General features: G+C 38.6%; 3 protein-coding genes and 1 long non-coding RNA gene across 9 annotated transcripts; 2 read left to right on the forward strand and 2 right to left on the reverse strand.

Annotated features, from left to right (window-relative positions):
• Positions 1–11: 11 nt before the first annotated feature.
• LOC105190957 (methyltransferase-like protein 17, mitochondrial) lies at positions 12–2,766 on the reverse strand. Its single transcript, XM_025307764.1, has 9 exons — positions 2,620–2,766; positions 2,381–2,534; positions 1,890–2,283; positions 1,636–1,789; positions 1,405–1,545; positions 1,243–1,332; positions 1,019–1,160; positions 549–687; positions 12–475 (listed from the first exon to the last, which is right to left on the reverse strand). Exons 1-9 carry the CDS (start codon positions 2,671–2,673, stop codon positions 355–357), a joined length of 1,389 nt encoding a protein of 462 aa, XP_025163549.1. The 5' UTR covers positions 2,674–2,766; the 3' UTR covers positions 12–354.
• A 218-nt stretch (positions 2,767–2,984) lies between these two features.
• LOC105190959 (xenotropic and polytropic retrovirus receptor 1) lies at positions 2,985–8,849 on the forward strand. Of its 6 annotated transcripts, none has more exons than XM_011154005.3 (12): positions 2,985–3,230; positions 3,470–3,623; positions 3,772–4,034; positions 4,171–4,432; positions 4,788–4,963; positions 5,193–5,294; positions 5,496–5,733; positions 6,174–6,368; positions 6,470–6,639; positions 7,078–7,211; positions 7,565–7,734; positions 8,201–8,436. In XM_011154005.3, the coding sequence occupies exons 1-12, from the start codon at positions 3,162–3,164 to the stop codon at positions 8,242–8,244; spliced, it is 1,977 nt and encodes a 658-aa protein (XP_011152307.1). In that variant the 5' UTR covers positions 2,985–3,161; the 3' UTR covers positions 8,245–8,436. The 6 variants fall into 6 exon arrangements, with proteins under 6 accessions (XP_011152307.1, XP_011152305.1, XP_011152310.1 ...); XM_011154003.3 differs by having other exon boundaries at positions 7,565–7,799; positions 8,201–8,348; XM_011154008.3 differs by lacking the exon at positions 8,201–8,436 and having other exon boundaries at positions 2,986–3,230; positions 7,464–7,590.
• Positions 8,626–9,400, reverse strand: LOC112590635 (uncharacterized). The gene is made up of 3 exons (XR_003114358.1): positions 9,110–9,400; positions 8,856–8,991; positions 8,626–8,778 (listed from the first exon to the last, which is right to left on the reverse strand). It is a non-coding gene; the product is annotated as an uncharacterized LOC112590635 (long non-coding RNA).
• Positions 9,401–9,425: 25 nt separating this feature from the next.
• LOC105190958 (uncharacterized) lies at positions 9,426–17,418 on the forward strand. Its single transcript, XM_011154001.3, has 7 exons — positions 9,426–9,676; positions 13,106–13,723; positions 14,001–14,237; positions 14,351–14,417; positions 14,522–14,683; positions 14,825–14,930; positions 16,347–17,418. Exons 1-7 carry the CDS (start codon positions 9,592–9,594, stop codon positions 16,440–16,442), a joined length of 1,371 nt encoding a protein of 456 aa, XP_011152303.1. The 5' UTR covers positions 9,426–9,591; the 3' UTR covers positions 16,443–17,418.
• Positions 17,419–21,955: the final 4,537 nt, after the last annotated feature.

The raw sequence follows: 21,955 nt of genomic DNA on the forward strand, positions 1-21,955 counted from the left end.
TCAGGGGAGGAATTTAAGTTTCAAAACAGGATAAAGTTGCAAAACTAGATAAATATAGTTTGCCTAAGTTATAAAAAAGTTTCTAGTACTAAATTTTTAAAAATATTGATATATAAAAATTCTGTTTTCAATTTCAATTCTGTTAGATCAATGGGACATTCTGCTCTTATATCTGCTTCCTCATTTCCAAATTTTAGATAGACGACGATTATCAACTGCACCAGACTGTTGGTGTTTTATTAAAAAAACATTTGATGCAGCGTGCACGCGCGTCGATAGCAATTCTCTTTTCACGGATAATATTTCAATGCATAAGACACATAATCGTAAAAATATTTAACGAAATTTATTTTTTCATTCTACAGGAGTCCCTTCGTTAGCGGTGTCATCTCCTTTCAGGATATTCTCTTGTTCTTTATAATGTATAGGTAGCCTATCGCCCCATTCACTATTTCTTGCACAACGGTACATGTCCCTGGTAACAAAGAAGTCACACGTCATTTTCACGAGATCAAACACAATATAAATAGAACACAATGAATGCGTACATCCCGTGCTTGGATTTTGTGAAAATCTCCTCTTTCAGTTGGCCGCTGGCGACACACATGCGACAAATCGTGTGTTTGTGACGATGCAACGTAGCTCGTACGATTCTCGGCCATTGACTATCATTCTCAGGGCGTTTACCTATGAAAGGAGAAAACATAAATTTGTATTTAATAATTTGTATTTAATAATTTTGCACTCGTATAGGAAGTGATGTTACATAAAATTCCAGTGAAATTCTAGTTTGCGATTAAATCCGCTTGAACAACATGCGGATTTTATCATACGTAATTTATATTCCGGTTGACGAAGCAATTTTATATTCCAGCATTATCTTTACTTTTTCCTCTTTCATATACACAACCGACACGATAGCTTTTCAACACATACTGCTTCATAAGAAATACATTTAAAATAGGTTTGGGAAAGTTTAATGTCATGTGTTAAAGCTATTATACCGGTATGTATATACCTTTCTTCAGCACAACGTAGGAGTAACGCTCCGGTTTATACTTCGATCTGTCCAGAAATGGCAAAGGTTGATACAAAACTTCAAAGTTGCACGGAGTGTTGTCGAAAGCAACGAATCTCGGACACATCAAGTCATGCGGGCACTATGTGATGACAACACGAAAACAACATATAATTGATACATTATGCTCGAATTTCCTATTTTTATTCATAATTAGCACTTACAGGCGAAAATACATAAGCCTCTTGTCCCAAACTACTTTTGGATCTCGACTTTGCATACTTGAGGATAAAATCTCGTGCTTCATTTACTAACTTTAGAACAGACAAGAGAAAAGATAAAAGTTCCTCATGTAGAATAATAAAAATCTCTTTAATATATCTTACCTTGTAGCCTGCATTGGTTCCCTGTTCTACAATAATGAGGTAATGTTCAGTTTTCTGCCAAAGATTTAATATCACTTCAAGACGCGCATTTGTACCAAACAATTCAAATAAAGAAAATGCGCTCACCACGATATCATAGGTCTGAAAGTATAATGAATATTTCAAATTATATTTATTCATTAAAAATTAAGAATTCATCAAGAATATATATGTTGTAAGTCTTGTCCTTACTGTGGTAGATAGTGGAAAATATTCTCGATAAAAGACATTTTTTATTTTAGGTTTAGCAGCTTTTGCTAATTTTTCAGATAATTCAATCATTGGTTTTGAAATTTCTACACAAAGGTATTCTTTCATTGAATTTGACCAAATCTCAGATGTTGCCCTATGAATAATTTTTGTTTTTTACTTTTATATAGTAATAATTGTGTATTATATACCATTTTATGTTGGTTAAGTCATAGTTCTTTTACTTCTATACTTACCACATAACTGTACCAAGGCCAGAGCCAAAATCAAACAATGTCTGAGGTTTGAAGTTCTCATCACGTACATTGATTTCATTTAGAATCTTGCTCAAAACCGCATAGTTTTGAACAGTTCTACCTACCATATATGTCAAACAAGTGGGCTTATCAAAATTTATTGGTTGCCAATTATAGATGTTTTGTTTCAGCAAATGTCTGGCTTTTTCGTTTTTACTAAAATCTACATCTTCTATATCTATCTTTTTATTATGGCTTTTACTATTTAAATGTTCTTCTACTTTTAATAATTTTTCATATAACTTTGCTTCTTGTATTGGTGGATAACGATTATTTAAATGATTAAGTAACTTCTTTGCACTTTCTTCAATATTTTTCACAGATATCTTATTTTCTAGAAACAAAATCATGAAATAATATTATTTGAGATAATAAATTGCATACTCTATAAATGTTACAAGTATAGTCTATACAGATTAGAAAAGCCATACCTTTTAAAATATCAGATATTTCAGTTAATGCCCATTTGGGAAATATTGGAGTCCTAGGTTTAATAATACCTGGGTGATTCTTATGCTTTATATCCTCATTAAATAATAGAGAAGAAGTTGTATCATCAAGTATCACATTTGGTGCTGTTGAAAACTAAATTTAGATATGATTATTATATTGAACCCATTTAAATTAGCTGAATAAATGACCCTATTATATAAAAATATATTGTACTTACGCATCGCACAGATGTAAATGTCATACAACGTATCTTTGACACAATTAGTTTCATATTTATGATAAATATTGTAATTATTTATAATAAATATTATTACAATTCAGTAATCAAAAAATTCGTCAGACTTTTCTTAGAATATTCGAGTACCTGTGTGAGATATAAGCAAAAAAGAGGAAGTACATTTAAAAATTTACTCATATAATGCATTATTTTAAATAATCATATCCATTATAAATTATTCACAATACACTATTACCTGGAAAAATACTTATATTCACAAGATCTTCAGACATATTTTATGAATAAATAACATTTTGTATCATTTTATAACAAGATTATGAGAAGAAACCTAACTGCTGCCGTTACCGACTTGTAGGAAAACATAACCTGCAAAACATGCATAACATGCATTCATATGCATCGTGCGGCGAAGCCGTCGTTCCAAAAATAACTGGCAATGATCTTGTTCATGGATATGTCAACTCGTGTGTGCGCTAAAGAGTCGAGTAACTGTTGACATTATTTCATTTTCAACGGCAAACATGAAATTCGCAGAGCATCTAAGTGCTCACATTACGCCAGAATGGAGGAAGCAGTACATCAACTACGAGGTGCAGTTTCAGGACGGGAAAATTCTCTATACAATATTCTGTGTATTTTGTATTTATGTGTTTCGTACGTATTTTGTATGTATGTTTGTATATTTTACATTTATACATTGTACATTGTATCCATAAATATTTATAACCACATACACATATGCACAGAATTATTCTATGCATTTTATACTGTTTGTAGGAACCGTTAATTTTCTTTCCCTTTGTTAAGATTATTTCTGATTATGCTATAGGAAATGAAGGCTCTGTTGTACGCTGCTATGGAGCAGGCTCCATCAGCAGATGTGAGCGAAACACATGTACTAGAAAGCTACTTCAGCAAATTTGACGAAAAGTTTTTCCATTATTGTGATAAGGAGCTTACCAAAATAAATACCTTTTATTCTGGTAATATTAGCAATTATTTTTATTGTCATCATTTTTTTCTATTAGCATAGGTGGAAAGAATATTAGCAGAAGTCATATTAAGATTTTAGTAAATATACTGAGATATTGAAATAGATAGAAATTATTTATTTTTACAATTTATTTTCAGAGAAGCTAGCAGAGGCCACACGTAGATTTTCTACTCTCAACAATGAACTAAGTGAGATTTTATCAGTTTCTGAGGATACTCAAACTGGCAATCACAAGATACGCTATCGTAGTCATATCTTGCACAAGAAACCAGTATCAGCAAGCAAACTACAGAAGTTAAAATGGGCATTCTCTGAGTTCTACCTTTCATTGATTCTGCTGCAAAATTATCAGGATCTGAATTTCACTGGATTCCGAAAAATCTTGAAGAAGCATGATAAAGTATATAGACTTAGCGAACGCGAATTTATATATATATATAAACTTATTGAATTAGTAATATAAATGTCAGAGAAATTAGTTGTATTAATCCTACATAATTGGAAAACAAGTTGCATAAAGCAATAATATTTTGTAGCTATTAAACGTAGACATCGGTGCAAAATGGCGAGCGGAACACGTCGATATAGCAATTTTCCACACGCGCACGGACATAGACAGGCTCATCACGGAAACCGAGACTTTGTTTACGCGAGATCTGGAACAAGGTGACCGTCAACGCGCGATGAAACGGCTCAGAGTGCCTCCGCTTGGAGAACATCTTTCGCCATGGATTACTTTTAAAGTCGGCCTCTTCTCCGGCGCATTCATCATACTTTTTATAGCTGTGGCAATTTCTGGTGAGTAAAAGGCATATATTTTTCTTTCTCCAACATGGAATAGTGTTTTATATTTTACATGAAAAGAAAACAATTTCATTTTGTCCATTATGGCTAATGTTTATAAATTATAAATTCTATGTTATCTGAGAATTAGACGAAAACTCAGTTATAAGAATATAAATATCTCAATAAGAGGTTTCTATTCAATCAACCGAGTTTTAATGTAATTGAATGTTCAGGAGAATGTTTCCAGTCGCAGCAATAGAAATATCATTTCATCACTGAGTTGTCATCTGATCTTAATTTTTTTACGCGAAATGAAATACTTTTTCTGTTTATATTTATATAATATGGATTATATGTGTTATTTCAGCTATGCGATACAAAAACAACAACAATTGGAGGGTGCTCTGCCGGATTTATCGTGGACCACTTCTCATGATAGAGTTCCTCTTTCTCATGGGCGTCAACGTTTACGGCTGGAGGTCCTCTGGCGTGAATCACGTGCTGATATTCGAGCTCGACCCGCGCAATCATTTGTCAGAGCAGGTTTTATAACATATAAAATTATTATTTTATAGACCCCGTGTGACTATAAATAAAATATGTAAATGAAATGTGTTTATATATCACGCCACACATTTGACTTGGCTTTATGCAATAGTACACGTTAATGTTGATTGGCAATCGTCTTATTTTAACTGCCCATAGTTGAAAATAGAAACGTTGATGGATCACACGTATGTTTGATGAATCACATGCGCATTTATACTTTCAGCATATCATTGAAATGGCAGCCATACTCGGCCTAGTTTGGTCCATGTCTATTCTGGGTTTTTTCTACAGCGACACGTTATGTATACCGCCGTTTGTTCAACCAGTAAGAGATTACATATGTTCGACGTATAATGGGTATTCATCTTGAAATGCGAGACTTGAAATCTATTTCATTGCTTACGGAAAACGGACTTTTTCCTCGGAAAAATTCTCTTTTCAAAGAGCTCGCGATACGAATGGTCAATATTTCGTGGCGTGAAGAATTTTTTGTCTCAAACAATTGATTTTAATTAATTTCTCGCAGGTGCTGTTTTACGCGCTGCTGGCCTTATTTCTGTTCAATCCCACCAAGACGCTGCGCTACGAGGCCAGATTCTGGACGTTACGTGTTCTAGGTCGCATCTTCTGCGCGCCTTTCTTCTATGTGGGCTTCGCGGACTTCTGGCTCGCCGACCAGCTCAACTCCCTTCACACGGTCTTCCTGGATTTCCAATATTTTGTCTGCTTCTATATCCAGAACTCCTCTTGGACTGATGTAACAGGTCAATATAATTTATTTATCTGTTATCTTAAAGAAAATGTATATCGATGAAGTTACGCGGCACACAGAAGCGGTCATCTTATGACAGCAATGCTTTTTGTTGATTCCTTTTCATCGCAGGAAATCTCACTGACTATAAGGGTGATCTATTTTAAATACTCACCTAAAGTATTTCTGGAAAAAAATGTATTATTCAAAAAAAATTTCAGATAAAAGTTGTTTGGTGTTTTAGGAAGCAATTAAACAAACAGTGACTTTGGTCTGATCTTGTTCAGATTTCTGTACTAAAATTTTTATTTCAAATAACACTTTTTCTGAGATATTTTAGATAAGCAACTAAAGTAAGTCACTCTGTATATCTCAATAGTAATATACTCAAGGTGATAATAGTTATTGTCTCATCCTGTACACTTTCACCTTACATTTCTTTTGTTCGAATAGATGCGGAGACATGCATAGTGCGTGAGTTGTCGATGAGACCGTTCGTCGCGTGTTTGCCGGCGTGGTTCCGACTTGCGCAGTGTCTCAGACGTTATCGAGACACTAAGGAGGCCTTCCCGCATCTGGTGAATGCGGTGAAGTACGCGACGAGCTTCTTCGTAGTTATCTTCTCCTATCTGCACTTGAGGAACGCAAGTAAGTTCCTTGTTCGATTATGTGGACTATATTATTGGTTATTCTCTGTCTGTGCTGAAAGAATTTATCGTTTTTTGTTCTCTTATTTTCCCACGAAATAGAATACTACGCACTGTCCACTGAGAATCCCTACTTCTACTTGTGGCTGACAGTCAGTGTGGTGAGTTCTTGCTTTACATACACGTGGGACGTGAAATTGGACTGGGGTCTCTTCGACAGCAGAGCTGGAGAGAACAAGTTTCTCAGGGAAGAGATAGTTTATTCGTCACCTGTAAGTTTTCCTCTTCTAACGAACTTGCGTTAATAATGACTAATATCCTGTGAATTGATTATATCACATATAAGTTATACGTGAATTTTGTCTTTACATGATCACATATAATCATATGTAATTATACACGGAAAAATGCTGCTATACAAGTACAATTAAATTAAAATAATTGCTTATATTTGTAGTAAGCTGTGATGTAGACGCTTGATTGAATGAAACTGTTTTTCACAGTCTTTAACTTCTTCATTTCCTTCATTTAACAGTTTTCTCTATATGGACTATACTTGATTATATGTGCGGTCATATAAAGACAAAATTTATACTTGGGGCATATATAATTACAACTTGTATATAATAATATATGCTTTTATATAATTATAATTCCTCTTCTCGGGAAATCACATTTATTTAAATAACTCGCTTTTTCACACTTTGCAGTATTATTACTACTTCGCGATAGTTGAGGATTTTATCTTGCGATTCGGATGGGCGTTTTCCTTATCCCTGACGGAAATGGGACACGTTCACGCGGATCTTATGGTTTCTATAGTCGCCCCGTTGGAAGTCTTCCGGTAAGTGCACGCCTCAATTCGATGGTGCACGTGTGGAGCATGCGATGCTAAGATTGATGTGATGAATCTTTGTCAAATGTTTATACGTCGTCATACGTCGTGCTAGTTGAATGCTAGGTGAATGCAAATTCGATTTGTATCGTTATTTTATTTTGCAAGATATCAATATTCAAACTCGTAATTCGCACGCTGTCACCACTTGCATCATCAAAATTATTCTCAGTATTCTAATCTAGATTGCACTCTGTACAGTAAAGGAGTAGATAATCGTCGAAAGTCACAGGTGACTTGACCGGCGATAGGCCGGCTGATCTAATCGTTTGTCACAATGCGCCTTACTAATAAGTCACTAGAAGGTTCATGTGGAATTACTTCCGGCTGGAGAACGAGCATCTGTACAACGTAGGCAAGTTTCGGGCGGAGCGAGATATCTCCATAGGACCTAGAAGGCACGACGAAAGCGAGGATATTATTCGTCTGATGGATCGTGCGAACAACACCGGCGATCACGACGACGACAAAGGTGATAACGGCGACGACGGCGACGAAGAACTGTTGGAGTCCCATGACTTCAGTGCCTGATGCGTTGTAATTTATGTTTTTCCTAATTAATTGCTTGCGATTTCAATTTGCCGTAATATTCAAGATTCGATGTCGCACTACGTAGTTTGATATATCATTGGATGCACTACAATGTATTTATTATTATAGTTTGCATGTTTGGTATATGTAAAATATCCGGTAAACGTATACAAATGCAGTAACATCATCGAGATTAAGGCCTGGTCTACAATACGTGTCGTAAGTTGTAAGCCGTAAGAATTAGCGAATCACAGTCGATTATTACAAAAATAACCGGCTATAATTGGTCAGTTCTTATGGCTTACAGCTTACAACACCTATTGTAGACCAGGCCTAAGGTTCACACCGACGACGAGTTCTCGGATGAGGAAGCAGTCGGTAACTTCACGTTCTCTTTTTTCCCACAGGCGTTTCATGTGGAACTTCTTTCGCTTGGAGAACGAGCACCTGAACAACTGCGGGAAGTTCAGGGCGGTGCGGGACATTTCGGTCGCGCCAGCCGACTATTCGGATCAGACGCAGATACTGCGAATGATGGACTCCACTGACGGTGTGATCAATCGTAGGAAGAAACAGAAAGTCGAAGAAAAGCGTAAGCCGATCCGGTTACTGCTGATGGGCGAGTCGCTGTTGGACGACAATTAAGGAGATGATATAAACACCGATTACCTTCATCTTGACTGCGATTACCAAATAATCAAGCTAATAAAAAGGAGAAAATCCCGTGAGGATTTAGGATATCGCCATAGGGTCGGGTCTCTAAGCTGTCGCATTCACACTATTTGCATATGAAACGTTAATTAGACGTATTACAGTCTTTTTCTTCCTCTCGACGTGATTAAAAATTACAACTATCTGTAAGTGTAACGAATCGATGTAATTCTGCGCTGGAGACGCGCGACGGCACTCGCAAATCAAAAGGAAGGCTGCGTTGACGAACGTTGACAACTGATGTATTCTTACTCCGCGCAGTCGCTACTTGTACCTCGATGAAATAAATGCTTGTTATCAAGCGGAAATGCGTCTCAACTAGTAAGGACGATGGTATACGAAGATACGTACCACTCCTGTCAAATTACCGTCAGATCCAAAGTATCAACCCAGAACCACTTCGTCATCATTTAACGAGGTTCTCACTCCGCCTCTCCTAACAGTCCCAGGGCATGATCACCCAACACCGATCGGACGGAGCGTGCACCTGAAAAAAAAACGTCATCATCCAACACATCGCAGAGCCAGAGAAACATCTCATTGGTAGCGCTGGTCGCCAGCGGGATCAGAAGGTGAACGTCCTGGCGCACGAAGTCGGAACCAACCTGGTAAACCGGAACAAATCCTCACGTGTGGATAGGGGCTCGTAGGGTGGGGGGCACGTGGCAGTTGCTTAATGACGCCTAATGCGCTGTCTCATGCTAATCGCCGGCGTGGCGCGCGACGTGGAGCGGGAGCAGCAGGAGCAGGCGGAGGAAGAGGAGGAAGAAAGAAGAGGTGGAGAAAGAGGCGGAGGGTCGCTGCGAGGAACGAGGCACAGAATACGCGTCCCTGTCGTGCAGCGTCGCGCGACGGGGCGGGGAAGGGCGACTCACTGGTGGTCGTTATTGATTGAACGCGAAGCTGCGTGCCGAGCGCGCAAACTCGTCATCCGCCCTGAATGAAGTGACGTGCTCTCTCTCGCATATGGAGACGCGGAAAGAGCGGCGGTAAGGTCCGTGCGCGAAGCCCTCAGCAGCCGACCAGCAGCAGCAGCAACAACGACGACGACGACGACGACGACGACGACGACGACGCCGACGAGAGGATGCTCCCTCATCGGAGCTGCACTTGGCTGATGTTGATGCCGCTCCTGCTGAGTCTGTCCACCGGCGAACTTAGCTTCTACCGGGGTGAGTAGCTGCGGTTCGGAGACATTGACAAAGTCTGCCAGGGGGAATGACATGGTGAGATGCTAACGCTGGCTAAATTGGAGCCGCGGATGAGGGATGGACGGAGGGTTTGGGAAAAGAGGGAACGGGTGTGATGCGCGGACACTATTGGAAGACCCACTTGTAGGCTTTCGGGACCGTGTCCTGCTCAGGGTCAACGAGCGCTAATCCATTGAGCGTCTGTGTTGCTTCGACCATAGGACGTCCCGTGGGAGTTGACTAACTTCTGCATGTCGGTCGATTTGAGGGCAGGAATTGAGGGTGTTACGCGGAAGGACAGAGTTCTCCCGAGCATGCCGAGGGTTTTTTCTTTGTCGGGTAGAGCGTAGAACTCTTGTTTCTTCCTGCGAGATTTTCTTCAGGATTGCGACGCGGTGACAGGGTAGGGGAGAGAAACCGCAAGAGAGACGTGTTGTCAGCCAGCTGATAAGCAATACCATTATCGTGCTTGGCTTGTTGCTCTTTTCGGCGTCGGGGACGTCCAATTCGATTTGAAATGAGAATTCAGCACGCGCACGACACAGACGCTTCTTTCGCGCGATAATTTAACACGGTTGTTCGGGGACTTCGAAGAACATGGAGTGAAGAAAATTAAGGAATTCGAAGGACATAAAGTGAAAAAAATTAACTGTCTTTGTGCAACGTGAGAGATAATTATGCATTGTCCAATGCTTCATGGTGAAATTGTCAGAACGGCAAGAAAGTAACTCGGCATAGTCGTGCGCCTTCCGTCTTCAAGACTGGCCAGATAATCGGAAGGTCAAGAGTAAACTCGCGAAAGTGAAGAGTAAATAACGGGGCTGTCCTGATTGAAAAAGTTCGAGCCTCGATCGAGTCGGGCGGTAGGCGTAATGATTTCTGCCAGCGTAGAACTGTGCGTGCCGCTAGAGCAATTCCGCTAGAGACACGTGCGGGTGATTATGCTATGCAGCCTTATCGCACGCTGTACGCTATATATCTCGCCTGCAGGAAGTTCATTTGCGAGCTAACGAAAACGGCAGGAAGCGCGACGACGATAACACTCCGAAGCAACCGACCGATGCAACTTCGATTCGACGACCGCTAATCCGCGATGCCGTTTTCGTTACGCAACGTTTGCTGGCCAATGCTTCGTGCGAGATTACAGCTAACGCGATCTCCGTAGATCAGGACGAGGGCAGGATATGGATCTGTACCTAGATCGTCGAAACTGTGGAAACAGATCTGGCGCAGAGTCTATTTCACTAATCCCTTCGCAAATGTCGGTGAATGTAATCCGTTAGCCAAAACACAGCAGGATCCGCTGGCGGAGGATAATAACGGACTGACGGCAGAAGCCAAGCAGGATCTGTCTTTCCCTTTTCCTATTCAAATGTATTCAAATGGAACATGAGATGAACGTTCCAATTAGTGACAATTGCACCCGTTTTCCTCAATAAATCAGCCAGTCGGAGGTTCAGCAGATCCGTATTTATCTCAAAAATCTTTCGTTACATTGTACGTCAATAATTATCCTGTGCATATTTTTGCTCTAAATTTTATATATTATCGGCTGTAACAAACTTCGGATAAAAATTATGTGCGGTAGCAAATGCTGAAGCATGATTGTTACAAATGTACCACCGACAATGGAAGTTCGAGCGATTATTCGCCGATATCTTAGACAGTTAATATCAAAATCTCCATTAGATCTTTTGCAGTTATTCTTCAGTTTCTTCAAAACTAAACTAGCATGCCGCTAAATGATACTACAGTCACTCCTGCAAAAAAAATATGTTAAATAAACGAAAATTTCTCCATAAATTAAATAAATTCAACGTAATTAAAACTTCAATTATCATTATTTTCACGGCGAGGTTACTTGGTTAATGTCAATCGTCTATTTGTTAGATCTGTGCGGTTGTTCTGTGACTTCTTCAAAGCTAAATTCACCGAAAAAAAATAATTTCAGAATAAGTGGAATCATTTAAATTTTAGAGGATTTTATTCTTACATATGGCTTCAAGAGGATACCTCTAAGATTAAGAGGAAAATATTATAAACACATTATTCTTAAAGTTAGAGGGATTATATATACAATGCAAATCTTTTTAATTTTAATATAAATTTCCTCTTATACACAGATTATTTAATTTTTTGTCAAGAGGATTATTATTTACTCTTACTGTACTTTATTCTTACTGGTTTTACTAATTAATTTGGAAAAATTATAATGTAGCGAAAAGCATAATATATATATATATATATATATATATATATATATCTATATATATAAATGTATTTCTGGCTCGAGTTCTGCAATAAGTAGGCACGAATGAAATAAGATCATCATAACAAATAAATTTCCAATCAGTTTTGTTATGGATTTCATACCTATAAAGATGTTCATCACAATCAATTGAATGAAATATAATTAAAAGGAAGAATATATTATTCAACTTCTTGCAACAGATTGTAAACTGTATTTAATCAAATATTAATATTAATTATCTTCGTTATATGTTACAGCAACACACGTACCCTTTTTAAAAAGCGTTCCAAATATTCTGAGCCATGAGCATATGGTTAATTTTTCGTTCATGTCTGAAGATAGAACATGACTGAATAAAAGAAGCCGACATTCAAATCAACATATTTCTCTTCATATAAGAGGAAAATTAATTGATATAAGAGGAAATTCTCTTGAAACAAGAGGAAAACAATAGGAATAATATCAAATAAATTTTAGATGAATGGTTCACTTGAATCGCTTTATCGAAAGAGAAATCCTTTTTTTGTAAAAGGCTTCGCTTAGAATATGAGAATATGGGAAAAATCATTTTACAAATAGAATACTTTTTTGGAGTAAAACTATCGTGAAAAGAGAGAACTAAACCGTCATGTCTCCAAATGACATCATTTATTTATTCAACCATTTCTGAGGAAATATAAATAAATTAAGAATCCGTTTCATAATTCCCTTTCATAATAAATCATAAAAACATAGCGCAATCTAAACGCGAAGCGTTCAAGTTTTTCAACAGGATCAACTCCATATAGCTTAACGTACGTGCCTGTTATCAAGTTGTTCTCCCGATAAAATTATACTTGACCGCTAATTGAGACGTTCGCCCTGATGCAAATTTTCTTCGATTTCTGCCATCTGCCAATCTGCAGTAAAATCATATCAGCAGGCTGACAGAACACGAGCTTAATGCGAACGCATATGGCTACGGGTTCATCAAGGTATCCTGATTGAATCCGTTGCTGATTTGCCGTCATAGCTCCGACATTTCGCTTATCGGGTTTATATCTAACCGGAAGTTCTCCCTAGAGCGGTGTCACATTGCGTGAAGAAATGCCCATTCGGGATGAAAAACCCGGCAAACTCCTGTTGCGAAAATCTATAACCGGAGATGCCATTGCCGGCAGATGCTCTCCCGGAGACGTCGGAGGACATCGCCCTCAAGTACCTGGCCCGCTACCTGAAGGCGCAGCGTCTTCAGCAGTACCTGCAACCGTCCTTCCGGTCGCCGATGCACAAGAAGCACAGCATGCAACTGGACCGGCAGCGGCGCGAGTTCCTGGAAGTACTGAAGAAGACCACCCTGGAGAACCTGCGTAGGCAGCATAAGCTGAAGACGTGGCCGCCACATTACCATCAACAGTACAACCCGATCAACAAAATCATCCCGGAGCAGGATTACCTCTTGAACTTCTATGACCTGGGCCTCAAGGTGGGCTATCCCAAGATTGAGAAGTCGAGCGAGGACGACGGCGAAGGTTACGGGGATGGCCTCGGATACGGACGGGCCTTCCCCGAGGCCGACGGCGACGCGATGGAGCCCATGCTGGGCTTCCACGGCAAGTGGATGGAGAGCGACGATGCGATCATGTTGCACGAGGGCGGCAAGGAGAACAGCGCGCGGCCGGCGGCGGTCGGCGAGGCGATGGTAACGTACAGGTTCGACAAGTCGAACCTCGAGGAGAAGCATCCGTTCGCGGTGAAGCCAAACGATCTCCGGTACTATAGCCGTGCGTCCTCGTCGGGTAAATATACGGCGCGAGATTAATTCGCTTTCCCCTCGTCCCTCTCTCATGACGACCCTTCTCAGAGATTCCGGACGGTTCCGGTCATGAGCATGAGGATCGCACGAAGCGAGTCCGGACGAGTCTTTCCTCCGTTTATTTTTAACCATCCTTCTTTATAATAACAGCCAGACCCCTGTGCCCTGCGTAGCTTTCAATGGCCGCCCTTACCCTTCCTCCGCTCCTCCTCTCGAGGGCAAGCATGAATGGCACGTTGAAACTTCATGTGAACTCGTAGACGGCTCGTACGAGCAAGAGGACGCCGCAGAAGCGAAGTCGGACGAAGATAAAATGCTGTTGGACAAGGGGCGGATGTCGGCCGGCTACGAAGACAACGCGCAGGATCTCGAGCGGAAGACGTCGAAGGACTTGTTGACCGCAGTCGACGGCAGGCTGGAACAGGAAAGATCTGCGGCGCATCATCCGCTGATTGTGCCCGTGAATCACGACTTGAACAGCGACATTTATTTCATCGGTAAGCGAGTCTAGCGAAATTGCGATCACGGGGGCGCAGAGGCGGGGGCAGAGAGACTTCGCCGATTAAATAGAGCGACGCGATTAAACGGAGTGATTTGTATGCGCTTTCAGCCGTCGTCGCCGGCTGCAGTGCAGCAGCGATGTTCGCTCTGGTATTGATCAGCTTAACGTGGTGCAGGTAATGCCAATTATAACGGCCCGCTGCTCGCCAACTCGCATTTTATGTGCTCGTTTTTCCTTCGCATCATTTTTTATCTTCTTTTTCTTTCGCTTTTCGTTTAGACTGCAACGCGGCGCGAAGGCTGCGGCGGACATAGAGTATCCTGCTTACGGTGTGACCGGACCGAACAAGGACGTGTCGCCGTCCGGCGACCAGAGACTTGCCCAATCCGCCCAGATGTATCACTTCCAACACCAGAAACAACAAATTATTGCCATGGAGAAGTGAGTTCGCGTTCCGCAGCTTCATTATCGAGTGGTTTTAGCGGATAGACAATATTTCGCCCATTTTGCTCACGTCCTAACCCAAGTCCTCACCCTCATGAGATATTAATTACTTAACGCTAATTAATTATTTTTTTACAGTCGTACTTCTGCAACGAGGGACCCGGGCTCCCTTTCGGAAGCGGAGAGCGATGAGGAGAACGAGGAGGGCGATTACACCGTTTACGAGTGTCCGGGACTTGCTTCGGTGAGTTTCTATTTTTTTTAACCCTTTAACGTCCGACTTTTTTATAAGTGTTTTAAGAATAAAATTTGAGTTTTTTTGAACTGAGACTATAAGTAGTGATAACCAAAAAAAATATCAGAATTTTATATCTACGAAAAACTACCTTCTGAATAAATGAACACATGAAGTTTTCGCTTTTCGTTTGTTGGTTTCGTTAGTTTGGTTTTTTTATCGTTAGTTTTTTGTTTATTGATAAATATGACTTGGATCCTAAAAGCATGTACGAAATGAGCAACCTATACAGAGAAAAATGAAGGGTAATTTATACGACATAACTCTGATAGTCAGCTTGACATTTTTGAGCTGAAACTTTACTATATTTGTGAGTGAAGTTTATCATTCAGAGCGTCAAACTTACTATTTCAGAAGAATATCTTATAGATCACCATTTAGATAGTCAATCGTCCTTTCATTTTTCGCCGCATAAAAAACTGTAGGTCACCAGGTTTCATGAAAATAGGTTGATTTCTTGATTTTCGTGTCCACCATATTGGATTCGCCATTTTGAATTTCTGTATTCTTTTAATTTCACATTTTGCATCTGAGAAATCTCCCAAATGTATAAAATTATAACAGATACCAATTTATTACTTTATAGTGCACTTCTAGATGTCAGTAACAATGCTAATTATCCCTACTTGGAATTTGATAAAACATGTTATCATTAAAACTGAGTTAAAAGCAGACTAAACCGAATCTATATACAATCTATCATATGATATATACCATTTTTTAGAAGAATTATTCTTACAGTGATGCAAAGAAAACGAAAATATCTCCTTTTTTGATTAAGTTATGGATTCTTAAATGCGTTTCTGGTAACTATAATTACCAGTAGGCGTTAAAGGGTTAAACAACTAGTGTATTCCACTACCTCGGAATTTTCGTAGACATGCATTGTTCCGAGAGATCAATATCTCAAAATTTGGAAACTGAAAAATTCATCGATATATTTAAGCGGGAATAATATCTCTTAGTACATAAGATAATAATCAATCAAATCAAGTATCGTACAAATGGAGAAAGAAAAGAAAAAAAAATCAATGAATAGAATTCCTTAAAAAAAAGCAATTATGACAAATAGTAGTGGAATCTAAAAAGATTGTTAAAAAAAAAGTGTTTAATAATAGTAATTTTTGAATCATTCAAAGATATCTGATACAATTTTACAATACCACGATAAGTGTACGCTTTTTTCTTTTGGAAACAAAAAGTTGTGAAGATTAATCAGATCAAACTGAGAAGAAAAGTCAAGTATTATTTCGCAAAAATCGCGATAGTTATTAAGTTATCAATAGCCGTGCAGTTTAAGATAAAACTTCTTAATGGAAGACCTTGTGAATATTATCCTAACACGACGGCTCTTCTATGTTAAAGACAGGTGAGATGGAGGTGAAGAACCCGATGTTCCACGACGACCCAACACCGGCGACGCCGGCGCAGAGCAACAACAAAGAAGAGGACCACATATAGTTTCAATAAAGTAGAGAAATACCATCGCGCGATTTGGAGTAAATCTTCCCTGGTGCTTAGCTCACTGTTAATGTACCATATCGGAAACGTTTATCCGTATATTGAGTGTATACAACTTTAATACTTATATATGGCGCGAGGGGCGACGCGTTGCGCGAAGGCTATCGGGGGTATACCTTTGGTGTCAGAACGGCCGATGTCGTTTTTTTCTTCGTTCTGGAACAAGAGAGGAACACCTGTCTGCTCAATAGGCAGGAAAAATCGAAGCACTACGGCGAACGAGCCGATAAGCGTGTCAGCCGCGTTCTTATGCGGGCGAATTTAGTAGCTGCGTTTCTTTTTCTTTTTTTTGTAAGATCGATCGAATCCTGCAAAATACGCCTCTCCGAAGACATCTATCTAATTCCGGAAATATCAGAAGGAAAATAGTTCGTTTAATTCACAAAAGAAGGGGATAATTTGAGTATCGTCTTTTTCTTTTTTCGCGGTAGGAAACGACATCGGTTCTTCTAGCGCCAAAACCGTCGATCGCGGTTTCGCGGAAGTGACGGGGAAGAAGGGGAAAGAGGAGGGCAAGAAAGGAGAGAATTCGAGGGCGGTCGGAGCTGGTGGGGCTGGTGAATTGATGAATAAAATCGCGTCTGTCTGAGAACACCCGTTTTCTAACGTCGCGACGTACTATAGTTTGTACTTTCATAGCAGGAGCAGGTGTGCCGCACGATCGTCATTATTTTTCTATTGCTCGTCAACTGGATCCACCCCCGTGCCCGCGCGTATATCCATTGGATATTCGCGAATATTCGCGTGATAATGGGGTGCGCGCGTTGTCCGGGCGGCGGTATATCTCGAAAACCACCATTGTCCACGACTATACTCCCTTGAAAGTAAAACTACGACTTATTTCGAACGGTCTACACGCCGCTGTTTCGACTCTGTTTATTATCGATCGGACGTATATGGAGAGAGATAGAGAGAGGAGGGGAGAGAGAGAGAGAGAGAGAGAGAGAGAGAGAGAGAGAGAGAGAGAGAGAGAGAGAGAGAGAGAGAGAGAGAGAGAGAGAGAGAGAGAGTTGTGCACTATTATCGTATAATTATACAATCGTGTACTACACAGACACAAAAAAGAAAGAGAGAGAATCAACTTATACATTCCTCTTAGTATGCACAAGGCATAAGTAGCAGGCGATGTTCCGCAAGATACGTTCGTTTTATACACATGAGGGAACACAACGTGATAGACCGGGTGATTTCTATTCGATGACATCGCTGATATATCTCCTGTTGGAATTGCGACGAACGATCGTAACGGACGGACGGTTACCTGTGTTACTCACACAACCTCGTATTCCCGTTTGTGTAAATTCGCCCGGTTAATTCCAAGAGTGGATAAATCCACAACGGCGACAGTTAACAAGTTCCTTGCAAACTGTTTTACGCGTGATAATATTTTATCGAGATTTTTATTGTGAAGAAAAAGAAAAATAGAGCCGACCAGGTGAAATATATTTCTCGATCTTCCGAAGAAAGTATATATTCGTACACGCGTTTTCTTTTCCTGTAATCCAACGTAGTTGCTTTTGTACGTTGTGTGCTAAACGGTGATATTCTCATCCGGGTTGAGACGATTTTTATTTAATCGCACACACGAATTGTCGCATTGAATTATTTTTATTTAAATTAAATTATTTTTATTTAAATTCCTTTAAATTGCGCCTTCCAGTTATGAGATTTGTTACTTTTTTACGACATAAGAAAGTCAATAGCATGCGCTGTGCAAGCATATAAATTAAGTTGTACATTTCCCAAATTAACATATATAACATCTTTAGGGATACAATGTTTTTTTATGAGTAATAAAAACTCATGTATGCTTGCTGCGTGGAAACTGTTTTCCCAGCAGTTCCAATTTATACACATACACACACATACGCATACATACATACACACATATTAACATATTAACATACGTATAGTATTCGTTGGCTTAAAAGGACAATATTTTATTTTTCTATGATAATCGTCATTGTTAGCTGTATGAAAAAGAATTTATGAATCGCTGTAATCCTAAGTCAAATGCAGAGCTACTATTTATTTTAGTAAATATCAGATGTCTATATTTAACGCAAAATGAATAGAAGGTGTATACTCTCTGTCTTGCGTTATAGCTGTTACAGATTCTTCTATTCGCCATTATGCTGGGCAATATAAGCATGTGTGGCATAAGATCTCATCGCATAATGAATTCTTCCTTTTCCCCACTGTTAGTATATTATTAAGCAATTACAACATGTACCTTAGCAAATGAGTGTAACAATATGTTTAAAGCATGAATCTATGTTTCTAATCTTATACTAACACTATGGCATATATTATTACGCAAGTACATTAAAAATGCGTAAGCAGAGAACACTATGAAAGGACAATCTGTGTACAAATAGACTATTGGCATAGCGATTTGTAGCATGATTGTACGTGTGTTGTATCTCCACCCCGGAATAGAAAATTATTTATCTCGACTGCATTAAATTTAATCCTAATATCGCAATTGAAATTATATCTTACCTTGCAAACATTCATAATCCGTCTCTACTTAAATTGTAAGCGAAAATTATAATATTCTTATTATTTCGATTTCCACTAATCAAAACTAGTATAAAATAAAATATAAATTACATAGAGAATGTATTATTATTTTATTAAAATAAATTGTTTATTTTATAAAGTATTTTCTTTCACATGTACCATCGAAAAATATAAATATATAAATATAAATATATATTTATATATATATATATATATATATAAAAATTCGTCGTCGTTTTTCGGTATACTTTTTACATAAATACAAGATCAGAAGAAGATTTTATGAGACAGCAGAAATAGCTCATATTGAAACTGTAAAAAAGTTTACGATAAAAAAAATTTGAAAGACCTTGATAGAAAAAAATCGAAAAATCTTTCAATTTTTTATCACAGAATTTTTTAGTTTCAATAGAAACTATTTTCAGTCTCATAAAATAACCTTGTAATTATAATTGCGAATATTTAATGGCGAATATTTAGTGTCCACGCAAGGTTAGATGGTGATATGGCAAAACGTAAGAATGGTGAGATAAACGCGCATTGTTTTTCATCGCTGTGCGAACAGTTGCTGGAAAGACTCGGTCGCGCTATTATCCAAAACGGGTCAAACGCTCTTCGTCTACCATCTCGGCGCTCGCTCATTCATCCGACTTTTATAATTGGTATAAAATTGTGTTGATTTGCTAATATTTCTCGGTAATTAAAGATGCATGTGTGATATGATTTAGAATAATATACAGGCTGATCCGAAATTCCCGTTTTCGGAGTACAGGACATGATATTTTATGCTAAAACAAACAACTTTTTCCTTTAGCAAAATTGCGTCCGACAAATAGTTTTTGCAGAAGAAAAGTTAAAATTAACGTGTTAAAGTTAACGAATAAGTGCTCTTGTCTCGCTCAGGGTCGGTCGCGTGCCTCACTTGCGTGTATCTAGTCAGTGAGTATTCTAGTATTCATAAGTAATATATTTTAAGACGCTCATATGGCTCTGTTGTGATTAATTGACGACATCTTAAGATTGTCTTAAGCACAGTTTTAAGATGTCGTAAACTAATCACAATATGAGCGTCACACAACCGTATGAGCGTCTTAAAAGGCATTACTTATGAATATTAGTCACTGACTAGGTACACGCGAATGAGGCGAGCCGGCCCTGACAAGTAAAGGTACCCTCTGTCACTTACCGATTTTGATGAAACTTTGCCCACTTATAGAGCTGTGGAAAATAATCGACACGTATTTTTTTTATCTGCGGAGAAGCAGTTTTAACCCCTTTCATGGCAGAGCAAAATTCAGTAAAATGCACTGAAACCGCCTCAAAAAAATGACGGGGCGAATTTTTTCAATAATTTGTATACTTCAGTTTTTTTGGTCGTTGAAGCTGAATTTGAGGTCAAAATATAGAAATTCACTAAATGTTTAATCGTGCCACTTACGGTACGGTTTTGGCTGGACGCACTGGTGCATCCGTGCCATGGAAGGGGTTAAGGGTGGAAACTACCCCTTATTTATATAGAGTGTTTTCGCGTTAGAAGTGCTATCTTGTTGTTCATTCGAAAGGTTAAAAGGTTTCATGGGATTTTTGGGGTCGCTAAATTCGAATCTGACGTGAAAATTCAAAAATACAAAATGGCGGATCAAATATGGCGTCTATGTCTCGTGAGTGGGACCATTTTTTCTATGTAAAATAAAATGATGTTGACGAAAATTACAATTTTTTTAGGTTTTCGAGGTCGCTCAATGAATAATAAAATACTGAAATATATGGAACATTTATTCTCAATAGATTCATTTAATGTTAGGTGAAATAACAGCAAATTCCATATAAGTTGCCTGAAGACATTTCATATGCATAAAAACAAATGACAAACAGTAATACTAAAAATAGTGAAAACAATGTGATTTCCCTTATATATGTAAAAAATCATAATTTTCGTCGACATCATTTTAATTTACAGGGAAAAAATGGTCCCACTTACGAGACATAGACGCCATATTTAATCCGCCATTTTGTATTTTTGAATTTTCACGTCAGATTCGAATTTAGCGACCCCAAAAATCCCATAAAACCTTTCAGCCTTGCGAATAAACAACAAGATAGCACTTTTAACGCGAGAACACTCTATATAAATAAAGGGTAGTTTCCACCCTTAAAACTGCTTCTCCGCAGATAAAAAAATACGTGTCGATTATTTTCCATAACTCTATAAGTGGGCAAAGTTTCATCAAAATCGGTGAGTGACAGTTGGGTACCTTTACTTGCGAGTGCCACATAGCAAGAGCATTTGTTCGTTATTTTTAACACGTTCTTCTACAAAAACTACTTGTCGGACGCAATTTTGCTAAAAGAAAAAGTTGTTTATTTTAGCATAAAGTATTATGTCCTGTACTCCGAATGCGGGAATTTCGGATCACTCTGTATACATATACAGGATGTCTCAGAACTTTGGGACACGGGCTCCGTAGGGATATAGAGCTAAGTGAGAGGAACAAAAAAGTCTTCTGCCATAATGTGAAAATCGTAATAGTTTTTTAATTATAACAATAATTATAACATAAATTAATTATAAACATAATTATAACAACGCAAAGTTTGGCGTTTTCCACGCCCAGCGCGGCCTGGTAGAGGACTCTTTTGTTCCTTTCACTCTGTCCCTACGGAACCCGTGTCCCAAAGTTCTGAGACACCCTGTATATTGAATATTAAAAATTTCCAATCTCTAGAAAAAGAAAATACTTGAAAGAAATACTAACGCAGCTATACTGGGGGGAGAGGAGGGGATTGACTTGTAATCGACATATCTTGCTAATTAATGTCTTTAGACTAATTTTATGACTTTTGAAATAAGCAAAAGAAATCGTACATGTGAAATTAACATATATAGTTAAGAATGAAATTATAATCAATTTCATGGTATTTAACTTATG

This window comes from Harpegnathos saltator, unplaced genomic scaffold, assembly GCF_003227715.2.
Source record: "Harpegnathos saltator strain DR-91 unplaced genomic scaffold, Hsal_v8.6 scaffold93, whole genome shotgun sequence".
In the NCBI taxonomy this organism is placed as follows: Eukaryota; Metazoa; Arthropoda; class Insecta; order Hymenoptera; family Formicidae; genus Harpegnathos; species Harpegnathos saltator.